The sequence below is a fragment of the Elephas maximus genome, chromosome 11 (genome assembly GCF_024166365.1).
Source record: "Elephas maximus indicus isolate mEleMax1 chromosome 11, mEleMax1 primary haplotype, whole genome shotgun sequence".
Taxonomy (NCBI): domain Eukaryota; kingdom Metazoa; phylum Chordata; class Mammalia; order Proboscidea; family Elephantidae; genus Elephas; species Elephas maximus.
The window spans coordinates 95,540,160-95,562,652 of NC_064829.1; the positions used below are offsets into that span (position 1 = coordinate 95,540,160).

Below are 22,493 nucleotides of genomic sequence, written 5' to 3' on the forward strand. Positions count from 1 at the left end.
GGTCCTTCTAGTTTCAGTCAGACCATTAAGTCTGGTCTTACGAGAATTTGGGGTCTACATCCCATGCTCTCCTGCTCCCTCAGGGGTTCTCTGTTGTGTTCCCTGTCAGGGCAGTCATCGGTTGTAGCTGGGCACCATCTAGTTCTTCTGGACTCAGGATGATGTGGTCTCTGGGCTTTCTGTCTCCTGGGCTCCTAATTACCTTCTGCCTTTGGGTTCTTCATTCTCCTTTGCTCCAGGTGGGTTGAGACCAATTGATGCATCTTAGATGGCTGCTTGCTAGCGTTTAAGACCCCAGACGCCACTCTTCAAAGTGGGATGCAGAATGTTTTCTTAATAGATTTTATTATGCTGATTGACTTAGATGTCCCCTGAAACCATGGTCCCCAGACCCCTGCCCCTGCTACACTGGCCTTCGAAGCATTCAGTTTATTCAGGAAACTTTTTTGCTTTTGGTTTAGTCCAATTGTGCTGACCTCCCCTGTATTGTGTGCTGTCTTTCCCTTCACCAAAAGTAGTTCTTATCTACTATCTAATTAGTAAATACCCCTCTCCCACGTTCCCTCCCTCCTCCCTCTTGTAACCACAAAAGAATGTTTTCTTCTCAGTTTAAACTATTTCTCAAGTTCTTATAATAGTGGTCTTATACAATATTTGTCTTTTTGCAACTGACTAATTTCACTCAGCATAATGCCTTCCAGGTTCCTCCATGTTATGAAATGTTTCACAGATTCCTCACTGTTCTTTATGGATGCGTAGTATTCCATTGTGGGAATATACCATAATTTATTTATCCATTCATCCATTGATGGGCACTTTGGTTGCTTCCATGTTTTTGCTATTGTAAACAGTGCTGCAGTAAACATGGGTGTGTATATATCTGCTTGTGTAAAGGCTCTTATTTCTCTAGGATATATTCCAAGGAGTGGGATTGCTGGATCATATGGTAGTTCTATTTCTAGCTTTTTAAGGAAGCACCAAATCAATTTCCAAAGTGGTTGTACCATTTGACATTCCCACCAGCAGTGTACAAATGTTCCAGTCTCTCCACAGCCTCTCCAACATTTATAATTTTGTGTTTTTTGGATGAACGCCAGCCTTGTTGGAGTGAGATGAAGTCTCATTGTAGTTTTGATCTGCATTTCTCTAATGGCTAATGATTGTGAACATTTCCTCATATATCTGTTAGCTACCTGAATGTCTTCTTTAGTGAAGTGTCTATTCATATCTTTTGCCCATTTTTTAATTGGGTTATTTGTCTTTTTGCAGTTGAGTTTTTGCAGTATCACATAGATTTTAGAGATCAGGCACTGATCAGAAATGTCATAGCTAAAAACTTTTTCCCAGTCCGTAGGTAGTCTTTTTACTCTTTTGGTGAAGTCTTTCGATGAGCATAAGTGTTTGATTTTTAGGAGCTCCTGGGTCTGGAACTTTTTTGAAGGAGTGCCGACATCGGCATTTCTGGCATTGTCTTGTTGTTAGGTGCTGTGGAGTTGGTTCTGACTCATAGTAACCCTGTGTACAACAAAATGAAACACTGCTGGGTTCTGTGCCATCCTCACAATCATTGTTATGCTTGAGTCCATTGTTGCAGTCACTGTGTCAACACATCTTGTTGAGGGTCTTCCTCTTTTTTGCTGACCCTCTACTTTACCAAGCATGATGTCCTTCTCCAGGGACTTGTTCCTCCTGACAACATGTCCAAATTATGAGAGACACAGTCTAACCATCCTTGCTTCTAAGAAGCAAGTTATAATTCTTCCAAGACAGATTTGTTCGTTCTCTTGGCAGTCCATGATATATGTTCAGTATTCTTCGACAACACCATAACTTAACGGCACCAATTCTTTTTTGGTCTTCCTTATTCATTGTCCAGCTTTCATATGAATATGAGCTGACTGAAAACACCATGGCTTGGGTCAGGCACACCTTAGTCTTCAAGGTGACATCTTTGCTCTCAATACTTTAAAGAAGTCTTTTGCAGCAGATTTGCCAAATGCAACGCATCTTTTCATTTCTTGACTGCTACTTCCATGAGTGTTGATTGTGGATCCAAGCAAAATGAAATCCTTGGGAAACTTGTGGATCCAAGCAAAATGAAATCCTTGGGAAACTCAATCTTTTCTCCGTTTATCATGATCTTGCTTATTGGTCCAGTTTTTTGTTTTCTTTATGTTGAGGTGTAATCCATACTGAAGGCTATGGTCTTTGATCTTCCTCAGTAAGTGCTTCAAGTCCTCTTCACTTTCAGCAAGCAAGGTTGTGTCATCTGTGTAATCCAGTTTATTAATGAGTCTTCCTCTAATCCTGATGCCCCATTCTTCTTCATATAGTCCAGCTTCTTGGATTATCTGCTCAGCATACAGACTGAATAAGCATGGTGAAAGGATACAACCCTGATGCACACCTTTCCTGACTAAATCACGCAGTATCCCTTTGTTCCGTTTGAAAAACCACCTCTTGATCTATGTACAGGCTCCTCATAAGCACAATTAAGTGTTCTGGAATTCCCATTCTTTGCAATGTTACCCATAATTTGTTATGACCCACAAAGTCAAATGATTTTGCATAGTCAACAAAACACAGGTAAACATCTTTCTGATAGTCTCTGCTTTCAATCAGTCCATGTGACCCTGTCTTAGGACATATGATGTCTGCACCCTTCTTGTTGCTTCTGTCTGGAGGTGGCTATATTTGAATATCTGCCATATAGAACAAAAGGGGTGGTTTTTTTATGTGAGAAGCCAGGGATGGCCAGGAAAATGAAAATGCCAATGAAACCGTCCTGTCTTCTTGACATTTGGAAAGAATGGATAGCTTTTCAGTGGCTCCAGCTTCACAAGGAAACCATGGAGCAGACCAAATTGCTTTTAGTGGGCTGGGCAGAAAAATAATATGGCCCCGTATTTACATAGTATCTTTAAAAAGAAAAAAGTTTGGAAACAGACAAGTAGGAGTTCAAGTGTCTGTACAGCAGAAACACGCTCCTGGGAAAGGAAAAGGCAAAATGCTTGCAAGCAGAGTGCCAAGGAACGTTCTGCCACAAAACGGCTTTCAGGAAGTGACTTTAAGGACAGAAAAGGGCTAGGAGAAACTAGTATTGTATGGGAGTAGCCACCACAGACAGGACAAAACAGCGGGTGGGATGAGCTTAGGTTATATTTGGAGCAGGTGTAGGGGAAAGGAGGCCCTAGTTGTGCAGTGGTTAAGCGCTTGGATGCTGATAACCAAAAGGTTGGCAGTTGGACTCCACCAGCCACTCCTTGGGAACCCTATGGGGCAGTTCTACTCTGTCCTGTAGGGCTGCTGATTCAGAATCCACTGGACGGCAGTGGGTTTGATATAAGGGAAAGGGCACTAAATGTGAAGCCAGTAAAAGGCAGGTCAATTGCCAAGTCTTTCTTCCTAGTCTGTCTTAGTAAGGATGATCCGATCAAACCTGTTCAGCATCAAAAAAAGATGAAAACCTCCACTGACACAGGTGGTGGCTGAACTTGAGGTGTATTGGACAGGAATCAACCTCAACTCCTGCATGGAAGGTGAGAACTCTACCACTGAATCACCACTTCCCTCAACTTACTTATCCTTCATTTCATTTTTCAGCCAGCATTCATTATAGCACAAACAATTAAGAATGGAAAATGTGGATATTATCTTGAATATAAAGTGCGGTGCAGTAACTCCCACCAAATGACTGGATGAGACTATGCAAATGAGGTACCTGTGGCCCACCAAAGGGATTGGATAGCTTGCTAATAATATAAATAAGGTGTATGGCACCCTGGTGTGGGTTAGACCATGAATATAAAATGTATGGAACCCAACAAAGGGATTGATCAGTTTTGCCATTCTGCTAGGCTTAAAAGAAGAGTTAATACCAGAGCAGAGTTGAAGCTACTACCACCAAGAAAGAGCTAGTAATGCAGTGCGTCCATTGGACCAAGGATCCCAGCTCTAAAACCTCCTAGATTCAGGAGACAGAGAGAGAGCTGTAACACTGAAGACAGCAAGGTAGCAAGAAGCTGCAGCAGAGAAACGGTGGCAGCAGAGGCAGCTGAACCAGGACGCCAGCAGGAGATGGTGTGGTAGGCTCCCTGGCCCTTGGTGTGAGGCTGTTACAGTGGGTGTGCTGAATCAAGGTGTTAGAGAGCTCAAGAAGTTCAGGCAGGAAACCTCCTGGTGGAGTGGGGTGCCTTCATCCACTTGGCAGTGGAGCTAGCCTCACTTATGCATGAAGAGAGAGAGCTGAACACCTCTGGGTCAAGTCTTACTGGTGGAATAGGGTGCCTCCAAGCAATTATCAGCAGAGCTAAAAGAGCTGTATAACACTGGCCTGAGCAGGGCAGAGGCCGAGAGGCCAGAGGAGACGTGGCTGTGGGAACTGGCTGTCGTGATGGAAGAACTATATCCTGAGCATTCCGGAACCTGAATTGTAACCTGTTGCTTCTCTAATAAGTTCCACTATCATGAGTATAGTTTGTGAGTTCTATCCCAGCATAGTAGATAGTGCCTTGGGAGGGACGACTGGTGTCAGAATTGGTAAAAAGGTTAGAGTGTGGAGATATTTCTGATCACTGCCTCAAAGGAATCAGCATTGGGCTGTTTATCCTGATTATCCTTCCCCTCATGAAGTTAGAGGAGGTCAGATGCTGCCAGGCCATTTTTACATAAAGTATTGGATGGAGATGAGAAAAGGTCAAAGGATCAAGTCAAAACACAATCCATGTGTGACCCTCATAATAGCACCAGTTCCTGTTCATGCTATCTCAAAAATAACATTGGGTCACTCCTCTGTCTTCATTGCTTGACTTCATTGCTCTGAATTACTGCTTAATTTGCCACCTTAATGGCCCCAACAAGTGACTCTGTAACCAAAGGATTATTCAAAAGATTGAACAGTGTGGTATATGGGATACTCTTGGCTCCGTGCATGACAACACTTGTTCTCATCAAGCTGCAGATTTATGATTAAAGTGAGACACCCTTATATTCTCAATTCCTCCTTCTCTTCTCACTGTTGTTGTTGACAAGTGCCTTCGAGTTGGTTCCAACTCATAGCGACCCTATGCACAACAGAACAAAACACTGCCCGGTCCTGCGCCATCCTCACAATTGTTGCTATGCTTGAACACATTATTGCAGCCACTGTGTCAACCAATCTCATTGACGGTTTTCCTTTTTTTTTGATGACCCTCCACCAAGCATGATGTTCTTCTTCAGGGAGTGATTTCTGGTGGAGTGGGCAGCCTCCAAGCACTTATCGGCAGAGCTAAAAGAGCTTTGTAATACTGGCCTGAGCAGAGCAGGGGCCAAGAGGCCAGAGAGAGGTATACCTGTGGGAATTGGCTGTTGTGATGGGAGAAGGACCCAGCAGTCTACTTCTGAAAAGAATTAGCCACTGAAAACCTCTTCTCACTAGGACTAATTAAAAGAACAATAATATCTTTATTACTTGCCTGTTTTCCAGACACTGTTCTAACTACTTTCCACAACAACCCCATGAGGCAGATAATAATTTTAAAGGTACAGGTAAATTAAATAACTTACTCAAGGTCATACACCTGGTTCATGTCAGGGCAGGGTTCAAACTCACACATCGTGACTTCTGGGCTCACTCCTAACCACTATGTGATAATACTGATTCTCAGCCCAGGAAGGACTGCGACCATGGATACAGACACCATGAGGATATTGGGTGGGGGAGCAGAGGCTGTGTACCAGGTATAGATATGCACTGGGCCCCCCTCTCCTGGGATGTCAATTTTTAAAAGGTGAGCTGAATACCTGGTCTGAAGGGCTCAGGGCAGGCCTGGCCATTCAGGGCAGGCCTGGCCGTACCATTCTGGGACCCTGACTGATCAGTTTAGGGAATGAAAAGATCTGACTTAGTATAACCTAGCATCAGGACTTGTGTAACTTTCTGAGGGATAAGAATCAGCATGAGCACAAAGGTGATTCTTATGAGGTGGAGGTCAGATATACCTTCATTCTCCCAACTTCTTTATAATTTCTGACACCAGCCATTCCCTCCACAGAACTTTATACTTCTCTGCTGGGTAATTTGTTGCAATGGCCACACAGAACTCACAGACCATACTCACAGTCATGTGATTCCCTAAGGAAGTAACAGGAACTAGGGGTCAGGATAAGGAAGCACATAGATGAGGTTGAACAGCTCCCTCGAGGTGGAGAGAACATCCCTCCCTTCATCAGTGCAGGATAGCTTCCAGCCGGGACAGCTCTCTCAGCTGCTCCTAGCAAGCAAGCAAGCAGGCCCTTCTTGACATCCATGCGACCTCTGGCAGTCCTCTCAGCCTCCTGTTGGCACTTAGGCCTGGTCCTGTCTCAGTCTCAGGGTTACAGCTCTCAGCAGAGCCGGGACATTTGCCATTGCCAAAGGCAGGTCAGCTTGGTCCCACACCGGTTTGCTTTGCTCGGGTGTCCACCTGCACGGCTTTGGACTGTGGCTGCTTTCCATTTATGGGGCACCGGCTCTGTTGCCAACCTTCTACCAGGAGGTGCCCAGCTACAGTCCATGGGCTGGCTTGTCCACTACCACTGCTGGTCTCATGGCTCCCACTACAATACTACTGCCACTCTCTGCCACTCAGCTCTGTTGTGCTTGCTGCCATTTCTCTGCTGCTGGTCCCCCTTTTGGGCTTCTTGTCATTTTCAGTGTTACAGCACTTGACCCATATTACAGCTCTTTTAGGAGGTTCCCAACTCCTCTATCTCTGTGGTGTAGTGATTAATATGGCCCTTCTGGCCTTAGTCTTTGTAAATCCCAAGAAATGACTGGCTGGGAGCATGCAAATGAGGTTCTTGTGGCCCACCAAGGGGATTGTATAGCTTGCTAATAATGTAAATGAAGTGCATGGTACCCTAATGAGGGGATTGCTCAGTTTTGCCATCACACTAGGCTTCAAGGGAGACACGGAGAGAGGTAGGGCCTGTAACACAGAAGACAGTGAGCGGCATGAGTCAGCAGGGACCAGGAGAGCAGCACAAGAAGGTCCCCAGCAGAGCCCAGTGGCAGAAAATCCGCAGTATGGCCTAGCGGCAGCAAGAACCCCAGCAGGACCTGGCAGCAGAAGGCCCCCAGCAGGTCTCGGTGGCAGAGAGGGAGAAGCTGCTTTCCTGATCCAAGAACTGCATCCTGAGTTGCCGTTGTCCTGTTGCTTCAGATCCTAAGTTGTTCCCTGTTATTTCCCTAATAAACCACTTAACTGTAAGTACAGTTCACGAGTTCTGTGAGACGTTGCAGGGAATTACTGAACTCAAAATGGTAGGTAGAGTACTGAGCGGAGGTGGAGCAGTTGATGTTGTAGATGATGGAGTGATATATCAGTTTGGAAAAGATGGGTATTTTTTAGCTCTAACCTCCACCTCATCGGAACGAGTTTTTGCTGATCCTTTTAAGAGAAATTTATTCATTTACTCTCCTAAAAACCTCTGTGGAGTTGGCAGCTTATATAATCAAACTCCTTGTCAATTTTAAGGCATGGCCCTCCCAGCAGGACCAGAAACCAAATAATCCCAAGTGGACTGCAGTCACTCAGTCATATAGTGTGGATTTTCAAACAACTATTTGAACAGCAAATCAACCAATCCCTTCAAGGTGAACCAAATCGACCAATCACAGGGCAGACTGCAGCCCAACCGATCATTTCTGGCAGAATTACAAACGCAGACAGAAAGGACATATGTAAGAGAAACCCACTGCACAACACTTGCCATGGCAGGATGTGCAGTGTGGGGTTTACACTTAACCTTAATTTGGTTTTTGCCCTCAATACTGCTAAAATCTTGTAATATCCTGAATAACTGAGGTGATTTCGTTATCTAGGCCAGTATCCGAGGGCTTGTGCTAATGGGTGGGGGTTGTCCAAGCCAGAAAGACTACCTCATAGCCTGATATCCGCTGACCTTAAGGAGTGAGAGTAATGATTCAATCAACCATGCCTATGCATTGAGGACCCAATCATGACTACATAATGAAGCCAATAAAAGTTCTGTGTATGGAGGTTCGATGGGTGTCCTGGTTGGTGAAAGATGTCCATGCATATGAGGGGGTAACAAATGCTTTGGGACATGGACGCTTCACGTTGTGAACCCTCCCAGATCTGGCACTGTGCATCTTTGTTTATACCTTGGTGCAATAAAGCTATAACCCTAGGTATAGTAATTTCCAGGAGTTCTGGTGCTGTTTCAATGAATTATCAAATCCTCGGGAGTAGTGGAAGTCAGCAGTTTAGAAGTGAGGCATCTGGGGATCAATAAGCTATAGCTGGTACCCTGAGGGGGTCAAGGGAACACACCCAAATTTGTAGCAATCAAGTCAGAAGTGAAGGAGCCCAGGGGCATACCAAGCTCACAACTGGCTTCCTGAAGGGATCATGGGAAAACTTTGAATGTGCAGCCAGCAGGTCAGAAGCAAGGTGAGTCCTGGAGTCTCCCGAGGTTGCAGCTGGCATCTGAAATCTCAGGCTGAAAGATAGTGTCCTTGTGACTTGTGAGATCTGGCCTAGCTCTGAGTAGTTAGGGTCAGAGAAAGATGTGCTGCATGGGTGGCTGGCGTCAGAACAGAACAGCAGCGAAAAACGAGGATTTGGTCCCGTGATTATCCTCAGAGTTGATGTCAGAATAGTGGGGATTCTGAGATTCCCACACATGCAGATTCACAGGATGAGCGGAGAGGGTGGCGTGGCTTACAGATCATCTATTCCTCATGCTTTGCTAGAGAGTGGTCTGCCCTGAATTCATCCTGGTGGTGAGGGGAGCACTAATCCAAGCTGTAGGGCAGAGCCCTGGTGGCACACTGGTTAAAGGCTCGGCTGCTAACCAAAAGGTCAGCAGTTTGAATCTACCAGCTGCTCCTGGGAAACTCTATGGGTCAGCTCTACTCTGTCCTTTAGGGTCACTATGAGTTGGAATTGACTTGACAGCCTTTTTTTTTTTAGGGCAGAGATGTTCAAAATAAAGTGTGCAGCAGAAAGCCCTGGTTATAAATGCAGAGTGCTGGGCCCCAGACCCCGAGAGTCTACTCCAGGCGGTCTGGGATGGGACCCAGCCATGGGCATTCCTTTGCAAGCTTCGGAGAGGCTCCTGAGGCTGCAGCCTCAGACAACACTTAGACAAGTCCTGTAATGTTTTCTGCTTTCAAGTATGATGATGGTTGGCTGTGTTCAGTATACTCAAGTCTTGCCTCATATGACATCTGCCCAGAAAAGCCTTCCCTGAAAATTCTTACTAAAATACGCCTCCATTTTACTATCTCTATACTTATCAGGCTTTATTTTTCTTCATAACGGTCATGCTTCCTGATGTTTTATCATCCACTTTACTGTAAGTCTCCCTTGCTAGACTGTAAAGTTCATAGAGGCTGTTTCTTTGCCTGTTGTGTTCACTGCTGTATCCCCAGCGTGTGAAAAAATGTGCTTGGGATAGTCATATTGCTTGACATTATTTCTGAATGAGTGAATTACTCACTAACCCAGGATTTCACAATGAATTCTGAGACAGCCTCTGCATGGCAAATTCCAATATCTTTTCCTATGAGCAGGACTCACTGTAACTTAGTGTATGCGATTAAGGAAAGGAACCATGGATAGAAGACAGAGGCCAACAGCCCCGCTCCCAGCAAAGTGTGAAGGAATGATGAAGATCGAAGAAATCACGTCTCACATCAGCAGGTCGCAGAGGACACAGGATCTTTGAAATGACGGCACCTCTCAAAGGTGATATAAGGGTTCAACTCTAAGACAACTGTAAGAATGGCACAGCAGTATGCCACCTCCTCTAACTTCACACGGGGCAAGAATCGTTATCAGCATAAACAGCTCAAGGCTGATTCCTATGAGGCAGAGGTCAGATACGCCTTCATCCTCCAACCATTTTACCAATTCTGACAACAACCATCCCTCCAATGGTACTCTCTACTTCTCTGCTGGGTTTGATAATTCATTACAATGGCCACACAGAACTCACAGACAATACTCACAGTTATGGGTTTATTAGGGTATTAACAGTTTACAATTCAGGATCAGAAATGACTCAGGATACAGTTCTTTGATCAGTACAGCTTCTTCTCAGGTGTGCCACACGTAAGCCACTCTCTGGCCCTCGTCCCCTCGGCCCATCCTCTATCCTGTTCGGGTGTTACAAGGTCTTTAGCTCCTCTAATAAGTGCCTGGAGGTATCCCACTCTACCAGCAAGCCTCCTGACCAAAGACCTCGGCTCTCTCGCTCTGTGGTCCAGGAAGCTCACAGCACTGTCTCCTGCCTCTGCTGATGCCATTTCTCTGCTACTGCTTCTTGCCATCTTCAATGATATATCTCTTTCTGTCTCCTGGGTCAATGAGGGTCTCAGCACAGACATCCTATGGTCTAAAGGACAGTCTCTGCTCTAGTCTCTTTTTCATAGTGGTAGTCAGGTTTGACTCTGCTCTGGGATTGGCTCTCTTTTAAGCCTAGTGGGATGGTAAAACTTACCAATCCCCTCATTAAGGTTTCACACACCTTATCTGCATGGTCCCACTTCCATAAGCATGCCATGCATCTTATTTACATTATCATCAAGCTACCCAATACCACTGGGGGGCCACAAGGACCTTATTTGCATAGTCCTAGGAGGGTGTGACTCAAGTCCCACCTTTACTCAAGTCCCACTCTTCCCTGGTGTAAAAATGAGGTGGAAAACCATCTGATCTCCTTTAGCTTCACAAGAGGGAAAGGAGAAACAAGATTCACAGCCCATGACTGATTCCTATGAGACAGAGATCAGACATGTCTCTTCTCTTTACCATCTTTACCAGTTCTGATACCAACCATTCTTCCCAACTCTCTACTTCTCTGCTGGGTTCAATAATTCACTGCAATAGCCACTCAGAACTCACAGACAATACTCACAATTATGGGGTTTATTAGAGAAGTAACAGGCCACATTTTAGGTTCAAGAACACTCAGGATACAGTTCTTCCATCAGAATAGCTGGTTTCCAGCTGAACCCTTGGCTTCTGTCCCTGCTCGGGCAAGTGTGACTAAGCACTTCTAGCTCTGCTGATAAGTGCCTCTAGGCACCCCACCGCATCAGCAACTCTGGCCTGAAGGCACTCAGCTCTAGCTCCATGGTCAGCAAACCTACTTCCACCAAGTGCCCAGATGCAACCTACTCCTCCAGCAGGCTTCCTGCCCAAAGGCATTCGCTTTCTCACTCTGTGGGGTGGGAAGCCCACTGGGCTGTCTCCTGCTGGTCTCTCTTGCCGCTATTTCTCTGCCACCCCTTCTTGCCATCTTCAGTGTTACAGCTCTCTGTCTCCTGGTTCTAGGAGCTTCTCAGCACAGGAATCCCAGGTCCAAAGGACACACTCCACTCTTGATTTTTCTTCCTTTGTGGTGTTGTTTCTCTCCTTCCACCTCTGTGGTGGCTCATTTTCAGACTAGCAAAATGACAGATGGCAGAACTAAGGAATCCCTTTGTTAGGGTCCCATCTATCTTATTAGTATGGTCCCACCAAATCATTTGGTGGGAGTTACATGACCACGGTGAGAAAGGCCACATAAAAGCAATCCATCACACCACAGGCCACCCTTTGACTTTTCTAGCCATGGTTCTTTCACACTTGAAGGATAACTTCCCCCTCTCAATCATTTTACCAGTCCAAAACAATCATTAACAATTAGTCCTTCAGAAGGGCAAAAGAGTCCTAAGGTTGAGGTTACTCAAGTACCAGCCATTCAGGTCTGCTGCAGGTGTGCACCTGATCTGGTTAGGTTCTCTAATACTTCATCTTGTTTTCACCCTTTCTGGCCTCTGATAAAATTTAACTGGGAGAAGATTATTCCCTTGGTTTGAGTCTCTCTCAAGGTATCAGCATACTGTTAGATTTTTTCCCCTGCTGCATAACTCATTTCTTCATTCCTTTATATTCAGCTATTCTCCTTCCTTCAATTTGTCATTTATTTTTACCCAAACTTCGCCACTTTGGGAAGGAAAATTAGGTTGAGCTGCTGCGCTAGTCCAGTTTGGTGGCAGTTTAAGTCCAGTCTAGCAAGCATTTCCCCCCTAGTCCATTCCTTCACACTTACAACTTCTAAAATTACAGTTTTATAATCACAATTAGCCCTGTTAACAACATTCACAAATGAATCATATAATCCTATCAGCATCTTCCCCCACCCTCTCTTCACCAGACCCACCAGGAAAAGAGGAATCTATTTAGTGGGGATCCTTTGTCCTTCTCATTGAGTGTAAGCACACCCATTAAAGCATGTAAGCCAGTCACGTCATGCCTTTACCTCCCCTCATTTCAGACAGCCAATTTCAAAACTGCTCGTCCCTATCAAACCAGTACTCTAAGCATGTTCCTTGGTCTTGAAGAATCTCCTGTTCCCATAAAAACGATGAACGCCTGCATCCATACGCAAAGTCCAGTACAGAGCAAGCTATCAAATTTGCAGCAATCTATACCAGCTCAGTGTCAAACATCTTTCTCTTCATTCGGTCGGATTCTGGTCAGCTCATTTCTAGCCATCCAAGCTAGGTCACAAAGGGTACTAGCACTAGGTTTTAGAGTTCACACACACAGCCTGGTGATTCAGACCAGACAGCCCCTTCTCTCTCTCTCTCATCCCTATACCCTTGGGCTAGGTCAATGGGCTCCACCCATAATCTTAGGAGTCCACAAAATTCCCTGGATTTCTGACCAGCCAGCCCTTTCTCTTTCTCTCTCATCTCTAGTCCCTGTGGGCTAGGTCGAAGTGTGCCAATGGAAAATGTTGAAACTCAGTGTGTCTCTTCGTTGCTGCACTTTCCCCACTTCCACTCATGAGTGGACCCAGGTAGTCACCTGAGGTGAGCATACCAGACTGTCTTCTTGCCAGCTCCCTTTAACTTCCAGTCCTAGAAGAGTGTTCTAATGGGCACTAAGTTTTCCCGACTTAACGTACCTAAAGGCAAACCACTTGCTCGAAATTCAAAAAGGGAAACAGCTATTTTTCCTCGCAGACCCTTCCTTCAAATGCAAATCTCCTATTCTCTCAGTAGTTCTCTTGTCTTTTCAAATGCAAATTATGGGTGGGGCTCAGGTTTCCCATCTAAGCCCCCACTCTATACACAGGGCTACTGCAATCAAACAGCCTGTGTTTCCCTTGGGCAAATCCTAGTTCCCCTTAAAGAATATCCAATCAAGTACTGGCTGAAGGTGTAATCTCTGTAATCTATAATACCCAATATTCATTCTATCATACATTTAGGTCTGCTTTACAGCACTACAAAAAAGTAACCAAAAACCAAACCCACTGCTGTCAAGTCGATTACAACTTATAGCGACCCTATATGACAGAGTAGAACTGCCCAATAGGATTTCCAAGGAGCAGCTGGTGGATTCGAACTGCTGACTTTTTGGTTAGCAGCCAATCACCTAACAACTGCACCACCGGAGCCCCTTAGTAACACTAGGTAGGGGAAACATTCAATATCCATAGTACACTCAGATAAACGCATAAACCCCTTTTAAACATTTCAGTTTCATCTTCTCCATACCTTAACTGTCTTCCCATTGATATGTTTATGGCATTGTGCCTCTGGCTGGGTGGAACCAGTAGACCCTGGCATTCTTATCAATCATCTCCTTTAACCAGCATGTATTTTGCTCAAAGCAATTCCCGATGTGGCTTTTCTTCCCTCAGCTGAGCATAACTTTCCTTTCAGCCATTACAGGTAACAACAACCGAAGTAACCATTTAAGAATCAAAAGTTTCATTTCATAACATGGAGGAAGAATCTGGAAAGCATTAGGCTGAATAAAATTAGTCAGTTGCAAAAGGACAAATACTGTATAAGACCACTATTATAAGAACTCGAGAAATAGTTTAAACAGAGAAGAAAATATTCTTTGATAGTTAGGAGATGGGGGAGGGAGGGAGGAAGGGAAAGGGGTTTTCACAAATTAGATAGTAGATAAGAACTATTTTAGGTGAAGGGAAAGACAACACACAATACAGGAGAGGTCAGCATAACTGGACTAAACCAAAAGCGAAGAAGCTTCCTGAATAAACGGAATCCTTCAAAGGCCAGCATAGCAGGGGCGGGGATTTGAGGACCATGGTTTCAGGGGACATCTAAGTCAACTGGTGTAATAAAATATATTAAGAAAAAAATAAAGAAGTTTCACTTCCCAAGCCCCTTCACTCTTTCTCTTATAAAGTCCCATGCTTCCACAAATCTGAACCCATTACAAAGAATCCCGCTTCTGACACCAACTATAGGAATGGCGTGGTAGCAGTGCCTGAACTCCTCTAACTTCACAAGGCGGAAGGAGAACGAAGATCAACAACCCAAGACTGATTTCCTATGAGGTGGAGGTCAGACATGCCTCCTCTCTCCATCTTCTTTACCAATACTGACAACTGTCATGGATTGAATTGTGTCCCCCCAAAATATCTGCCAATTTAACTGGGCCATGAGTCCCAGTATTGTGATTGCCCACCATTTTATGTGATTTCCCTATGTATTGTAAATCCTATCACTATGATGAAATGAGATGGATTAGAGGCAGTTATACTGATCAGACATACAAGATTAGTGTCTTAAGCCAATCTCTTTGAGATATAAGAGAAGTGATCAGAGAGACAGGGGACCTCATACCACCGAGAAGGCAATGCTGGGAGCAGGGTGTATCCTTTGGACCTGAGGTTCCTGTGCTGGGATGCTCCCAGACCAAGGAAAGGCTAATGACAAGACCTTCCTCCAGAGCTGACAGAGACAGAAAGCCTTCCGCTGGAGCTGGTGCCCTGAATTTGGACTTCTAGCCTACTGGCCTGTGAAAATAAACTTCTCTTTGTTGAAGCCATCCACTTGGGTATTTCTGTATAGCAGTACTAGATGACTAAGACATCAACTGTTCCTCCCATGGCACTATCTACTGCTCTACTGGGTCCAGTAATTCATACAGTTCTTCGAGCAGGACAGTCTGTTTCAAGCTGGCCATCAGCTTCTGCTCCGGCTCAGGCAAGTGTTACAAAGCTCTGTTAGCTCTGCCAATAAGTGCCCCTAGGTACCCAACTTCTACAGAAAGCCTCAGCCTGAAGGCGCTCAGCTCTAGCTACATGGGCCACCAAATGTACCTCCAACCATGTGCCCAGAGGCACCCTACTGCACCAGCAGGCCTCCTGCCTGATGGCACACAGTTCTTGCTCTGTGAGCCAGTAAGCTCACCACACCGTCTCCTGCCAGTTTCTCTGCCACCACTTCTAGCTATCTTCAGTTTGAAACCACTCTCTCTCTCTGTCTGTTTTGGTCTCCTGGTTTCAGGAGCTTCTTAGCACTGGGATCCTAAGTTCAAGTGGTGCACTCCACTGGTCTCTTCTTCCTTGGTGGTGGTGAAATCCTTTCCGCTCCACCTCTGCAACAGCTCTTTTTAAGCTTAGAAGGATAAAATTTACCAATCCCCTCTTTAGGGTTCCATACATCTTATTTGCATGGTCCCACCCCCACAAGGGTGCCACACATCTTATTTATATTAGGAAGCTATCCAAACCCCTTGGTGGGCCACAAACACCTCATTTGCATAGTCTCCCTAGTCATTTGGTGGAAGTTATAAAGATTATAGCTAGAAGGAGCATTTAAGTAATTCATCGTACTGCAATCATGAAAACCAGTGCTCTCTGAAAATTTTCTGGATGGAAATGATGGAGATTTCTTAGTATATATATTCCAGCCATATATAGAGCTAGAAAGTTTTGCTCATTGTAACGTCCAATTGGGCAGGCAGTAGTCACAGGTAGCTTCTGAACACATGAAATACGGCTAGTGCAATTGCAGTGTGATGGATCACTTTTACACGTCGTTTTTAGTCATCGTCTTGTAACTCTCACCCAAGTAACTGGGAGGGACTATACAAATAAGGTAATTGTGGTCCACCAGGGGGACTGGATACCTTGTTAATAATGCAAATAAAGTTCATGCTACCCACGTGGGGGTGTGACCACGCAAACGAGGTCTTCGGGACCTTAAAAAATGGATTGTTTAGATTTGCCATCCTGCTAGTCTTAAAATGAGCCATCTCACCCAGAGGTAGGAGAGGATCTCACCACCAAGAAAGACAAGCAAGGAGTGTAGCACGTCTTTTGGACCCAGGATATCAGTGCTGAGAAGCTCCTGGAACCAGAAGACCAAAAGAGCTATAATACCAAAGATGGCGAGAAACAGCGGCAAAGAAACGGTGGCAGCAAAACCAGGCAACTGACAGGAGATAGCCACAGCCCACAGAGAAAGCTGAGCACCTTCAGGCAGGAGGCTCGCTGATGGAGTGCCTCTGGGCACTTGGTGGAGCTAGGCTTGCTGACCTACGCAGTTAGAGCTGAGTGTCTTTGGGTGGAGGTTTACTGGCAGAGTGGGGTGCTTCAGGGTACTCAGAGGCAAAGCTAAAAGAGCTTTGTAACATGTCTGAGCAGGGCAGAGGCAGAGGGGCCAAAGACAGGTGTGCCTGTGGGCACAACTGAGGCTGTCCTGATCAACGAACTGTATCCTGAGTGTTCCTGAACCTGATTTGGAACCTGTTACTTCCTGAATAAACCCTGTAACTACGAGCATCGTCTGTGACTTCTGTGTGGCCATTGCCATGAATTATCAAACTCGGCAGAGAAGTAGGAGTGCTGCGGGAGGGATGATTGGTGTCAGAATTTGTAAAGATGGTGGAGAGGGGAGGCATGTCTGACCTCTGCCTCATAGGAATCAGCCTTGGGCTGATGCTGATGGTGATTCTTTCTCCCCCTTGTGAAGTCAGAGGAGGTCGGATGCTGCCATACTGTCATTTTTACAGCAATTAAGAAAATGACTTTTGTTTTTTATTTTTTTAATTAAATTTAAATAGTCACAAGTTACTACTATCAATTTATAATCTGTTTAGGTTTAAATAGTCAGAAAAACTGTCATGGAATTTATAATAACTTGGGGGTTAACAGTCACAAAAACTATCAAAGAACTTATAAATCCACCTGTTGAGATAAGGCATGGACATTAAAAAATCACTGTTTCCTAGGCTGGTTAAGTGCCATTAAAAGGAGTCCTTCCCCCCAAGAGTCCATGTGTAGTTAAATGGTTAATACACTCATTTATGAACCCAAGAGACTGAAGGTCCGAGTCCACCCAGAGGCACCTCAGAAGAAAGGCCTAGCAATCTACTTGTGAAAAACCAGCCATGGAAAACCCTAAAGCACAATTCTACTCTTAAACACATGGGGCCATCATGAGTCAGAACTAACTCAATGGCAATTAGATTTTAACAAGAAATTGTCCTGAGAAGTTTTTAGCATTTTCTAACTTTTAAAAATTCTAACTTAAACCTATTGTACAAATTATTCCATGTCTATTTCACCCGATGTAAATACTGCATCTAAGTGAATAATTTATAAGAATCGGCACAAAGGTTGTTCCTATGAGGCAGAGTTTAAAGATATGCCAAATGTCCAACTTTTCCAGTTGCTGTACCACTCCATCATCTTTAACATCAACTACTTCTCTTCCCCTCAGTACTCTCCTTCCCATCTTTGGGCTCCATAATTCGTTGCCAACATCTCACAAAACTCACGAATCATATCAACGAAATGGCTCACACAATTGTGAAGGCTGGCAAGTCCCAAATCCATGGGTCAGGCAGAGGCTTCTCCTGACCCCATGGCTGTAGGGGCTGACGAACCCAAACTGGCAGGTCATAACACAGACTGCTGGCTCACAAGGCTGTGGAAGCTGATGAATCGTCAGACAATAGGCTGCCAGCCCAAGGGGCTGCAAAGGCCAGTAAATCCCAGAATTGGCAAGTCAGGTGGCAAGTCGCTGGCTCAGGTCCCAAGAATTGGAGGTTAGACAATCATGAACCGTATGCAGGATAGAGATGCAGAGGAAGAGTGAGCCCCCTGCCAGGACACCCACATATATACCTTGGATGCAGGCCACACCCCAGGGAAGGGCATAACTTGGGTAAGGGTGGGACTTGAGTTATGCCCTCCTGCAGGCTGTGACTCAAGATACACCCCACACAAATCAATTCCTGCCTTATTAATATGTAGAGGTTAAGATTTACAACACATCAAATGGACGACAACCATACAACACTGGAAATCACGGCCCAGCCAAGTTGATACATAACCCCAACTATCACAGGTTCCATATACCTTATTTGCACAATGCACTCAATCACTTGTGTGTGAGTCATCAAGACCACGGCTAGAAGGGCCATGTAAGTAATTCATTGGTCCACAGCATCCTTTGATCAGATTAGCAAGAGTATAAAGATCCCACTTATATATGATTCAAGTTGATGCTCTTTCCAAGATGTCATGGGCTCCTGGAAAACAGGGCCACATACAAAGGACATATGTGACAAATACTTGTTGCATTAATGAATAAACTCAACGTAAAACTAGTTTTTCTTTTTCTGCATAATATAAAGTCCTATTATGTATGGTATACAACCTGGTTTTCAGTTCATCTTTCTTTCTGATCTGGGGAAACTGAACCGATATATACGTGCCCCATATCCCACCAATTCAGTGTTGTCCCTTTCCCACCAACCACCTCCTATGTGGTTTTTCATTTAATTGGCACAAGTGACGTGTGTTTGTGTTAACATCAGAGTATGTCTCCATACCAAAGCACATATTTACACAGGATGAGTATAACAGATTTCCCAGTCTCTGCATTCACATCATTTACCTCAGGATACACTTTGTAGCCATGCAACGAGTTAGAAATTTTTGCTCAACCCTAGTCCCCAGTGAATATACCTAAGTTTATCCTACAGGTTTGCCATGCAATTCACCACTTTTATGTGGCCTTTCTCGCCATGGTCTTGTAACACCCACCAAATAGAACAGTGCGTATAAGGTGTTTGTGGCCCACTAAGGGGATGTGACGGCTTGCTAATACTGCAATTAAGGTGCATGGCACACGTGTGGGGGTGGGACCAAGCAAGTAAGGTATATGGAACCCTAATAAAGGAATAGGTTAGTTTTGGCATTCCACTAGGCTTAAAGGGAGACATGGGGAGAGAGAGACAGTGAGGTAGAGAGGAGCTATAACAGAAGATACAGAGGGTCGGCAGAGGCAGCAGAACTAGGACAGAGGAGAGCTATAACACCAGAGATGGTAAGAAGCACCGGGAGAGAAATGATGGCACCAGTACCAGGAGATCAGCAGACCAGCAGGAGACAGCACGGTCTGCTTCCGGGCTCACAGAACGGGAAACCTAAGCACCTTCACACATGAGGCTTACTGGCAGAGTGGGGTGTCTATGGGCACTTATCAGCAGAGCTGAAAGAGCTTTGTAACATTTGCCCAAGCCGGGCAGATGCCGAACTGAGTGTCTGAGAGGCCGACAGCCAGAGAGAGATGTGCCTGCAGGCACAGCTGAGAAGAGGCTGTCACGATTGAAGAATTGTGTCCTGAGCATTTCCAAACTGAACCGTAGCCCGTTACTTACCTAATAAACCCTGTAATTGTGAGTATTGTCTGTGAGTTTGGTGTGGTCATTGCAATGAACTATGGACCCCAACAGAGAAGCAGACTGCTGTGTGATGGACAGCTGGGATCAGAATTGGCAAAACAGTCGGAGGGAGGATGCATGTCTGACTTCCACCTGATAGGAATCAGCCTTGAGCTACTGCTCTGGATTCTCCTTCACCCTTGTGAAGTCAGAGGTGGCCAGATGCCCCACCACACTTTCCTTAAACGGTTTTATGTGACATAAAATAAGACGCAATTGAGCAGTGAAGGCACTACCACATTCACTGCATTCATAAGGTTTCTCTCCTGTACAAATTCTCTGTTATCTCCTGAGGGTTCACATCTGGCAACAGGTTGTCCCACAAGGACTATGTTCCTATTAGTTAGGGGCCCACGGACTATGTTCCTATTAGTTAGGGGCCCACAGATGTTTGCTGTCTCAGCTGCCACAGAAGGTATTTGCACAGTCACTGTACTAACAGGGCTTTTTTCCTGGATGAGATCACTGGTGTGTGATGAGCTGTGACTTGCTGTGGAATGATTTTCTACCTTGATTGAGTCTACATGTTTCTCTCTTTTGTGTTTTCTTTTATGTGAATAAAAGTTAGAAGCATAGGCAAAAGTTTGTCCATAGCCATTGGAGCCATCTGGTGTCTCTCCTGTATGAGATCTTTGATGCACAATGAGCTTTGGCTTCGTTTGGAAGGCTTTCCAACATTCATTGCATTGAAAGGGTTTCTCTCCTGTGTGAATTTTTCGATGCCTGATGAGAGTTGCCTTCTGGGAATAAGATTTTCCACATTCACTGCACGAAAAGGGAATCTTCCCCGTGTGAAACCTCTGATGTGCTATGAGGTAAGACTTCTGACTGAAGCTTTTACCACACTCACCACATACATAGGGTTTCTCTCCAGTATGAGTTCGCTGATGGATAATGAGACTTCCCTTCTGGTTGAAGCCTTTTCCACATTCACTGCAGATATAGGGTTTCTCTCCAGTATGAGTTCGCTGATGAATAGTGAGATCTCCCTTCTGGATGAAGCCTTTCCCACATTCACTGCATATATAGGGTTTCTCTCCAGTATGAGTTCGCTGATGAATAATGAGACTTCCCTTCTGGTTAAAGCCTTTACCACATTCACTGCATATATAGGGTTTCTCTCCAGTATGAGTTCTGTGATGAATAGTGAGATGTGTCTTCTGGATGAAGCCTTTTCCACATTCACAGCATATATATGGTTTCTCTGCCATATGAGTTTTCTGATGTTTATTGAGCTGTGATTTATGGAGATAGGCTTTGTCACATTCTGTGCATTTATAAGGTTTTTGTCCTTTATGAGTTGTGTGATGATGTTCAATGAGCTTGAACTTTTTAAAGAAGGTTTCCCCACATAGGCTGCATCTATACGGTTTCTCTCCTGTATGAATGACTAGATGCTCAATGAGGAAAGACTTCCTAATGAAGGTTTTCCCACATTCACTACATACATGTGGTTTTTCTATTTTGTGAGTTTTCTGATGCTTAATGAGTTGGGACTTGGTGCTATTTGATTTTCGACTCTCAGGAAATTTCATTTCATTACAAAATTGCTCGTGATCAGCATGGAGAAAGGTTTTCTCATCTCCATTATGCTCAGTAGAGTTCACTACTTCATTGCTATTGCTCTGGTTAACTGCCGCTGAAGTTAAATTTGATTTCAGAGTTTTGTCACATAAGTCAAACATATCATGATTTTCCCTTAAAGGAAACTGAATTTTGTGCTGCTGGACGATAGTTTCCAAGGCATTATATTCATAGCATTGCTCCATTATGTCCATCCTTCTTTCTTTTTGTGAGTATCCAAGCAGACGATCATCAGCTTTCCGGATTTCTAGGAAAGAAGAGAACAATGAATCCTACCATTGGCTTGATTCAGAACGAAGCTATTTAAAAAAATATATTGGTGGAAGGCAGATCTTTAGTGACAACCCTCTGATACGAGTGTAAATAAAACACCATACTTAATGTTCCTTTGGACATGTTATCAGGAGGGATCATGCTTGGTAAAGCAAAGGGTCAGTGAAAGAGAGGAAGGCCCTCAATGAGATGGATTGACACAGTGGTTGCAACAATGGGCTCTGACATAGCAACGACTGTGCAGATGGCTCAGGGCGGTATTTCCTTCTGTTGTACACACGTCACTACAAGTCGGAACTGACTGGATGGCACCTAACAATAACAATGTTCTTTGCACTGTGATAAAAATACAGCATTATAAACAACCCAGGCAGTAAAGCAGCTAGCGTAGAAACAAGGTTTGATTATACATAACGAACAGTTAAAGATTTGGTTGCTTCTTCAAAAGGCCTTGTAAAACATGCAGAGAATGTAAAATACGAGAAGTCACAGTGACCCACACAGACCAAAGAGGTTGTAAGGCCTCCTGATCCCACTTGGTGAAGGACAAATTCATTCTTTCCGCAAATCCTTACTGAAAGACAACTATACACCAGGAATAGTTGCGTATATGAAGAATTCAGAACGTTACCTTTGGGATAAAACAATTTCACATGTACATAGTAAACATACTGGGGATATACAAACGTATTCTTGATGTTTATGGAGACTACATTCCACTTTGGTAAACCTCTGGAAAAAAAAGCAAGGAAAGCCATAAAGAAAGTAGCTGCAAATTGTGAAAAGTGGTTTTTATGAGAGGGCCAGCCAGGGATGGAGGAAATGAGGATACATTTTGAATGAAGAGAAGCCTCACTGATGAATTCATTGTTGCCAGGGTAGGAAAAAGAAAGCAAGAAGTAAAGAGTTTCTGCTAAGTATTTCGCTTTAAGCCACAGGGTACTAGTGTCTTTTAATGAGATGAGGAATATCACTGATGTATAGACTGTTTAAGAGAACATTATGAAGCATATCAACTTCGAGATAGTTATTACATACCCAAGTACAGATATGAAGAAATATGAAAGGTGAATAAATCTTGACTGGAGGTAA

General features: G+C 44.4%; 1 protein-coding gene across 4 annotated transcripts in view; it reads right to left on the reverse strand.

Moving 5' to 3' along the window:
• Positions 1–5,543: 5,543 nt before the first annotated feature.
• The window catches only part of LOC126086053 (zinc finger protein 613-like), a 178,171-nt gene continuing 161,221 nt past the window's right edge, over positions 5,544–22,493 (reverse strand). For 3 of the 4 annotated variants that reach the window (XM_049902087.1, XM_049902088.1, XM_049902086.1), the window contains one exon: positions 5,544–21,375. In XM_049902087.1, coding sequence (XP_049758044.1) covers positions 19,736–21,375 — 1,640 coding nt within the window. In that variant the 3' untranslated portion in view covers positions 5,544–19,735. The remainder of the gene's footprint in view (positions 21,376–22,493) is intronic. The other variant, XM_049902085.1, reaches the window with a different exon arrangement.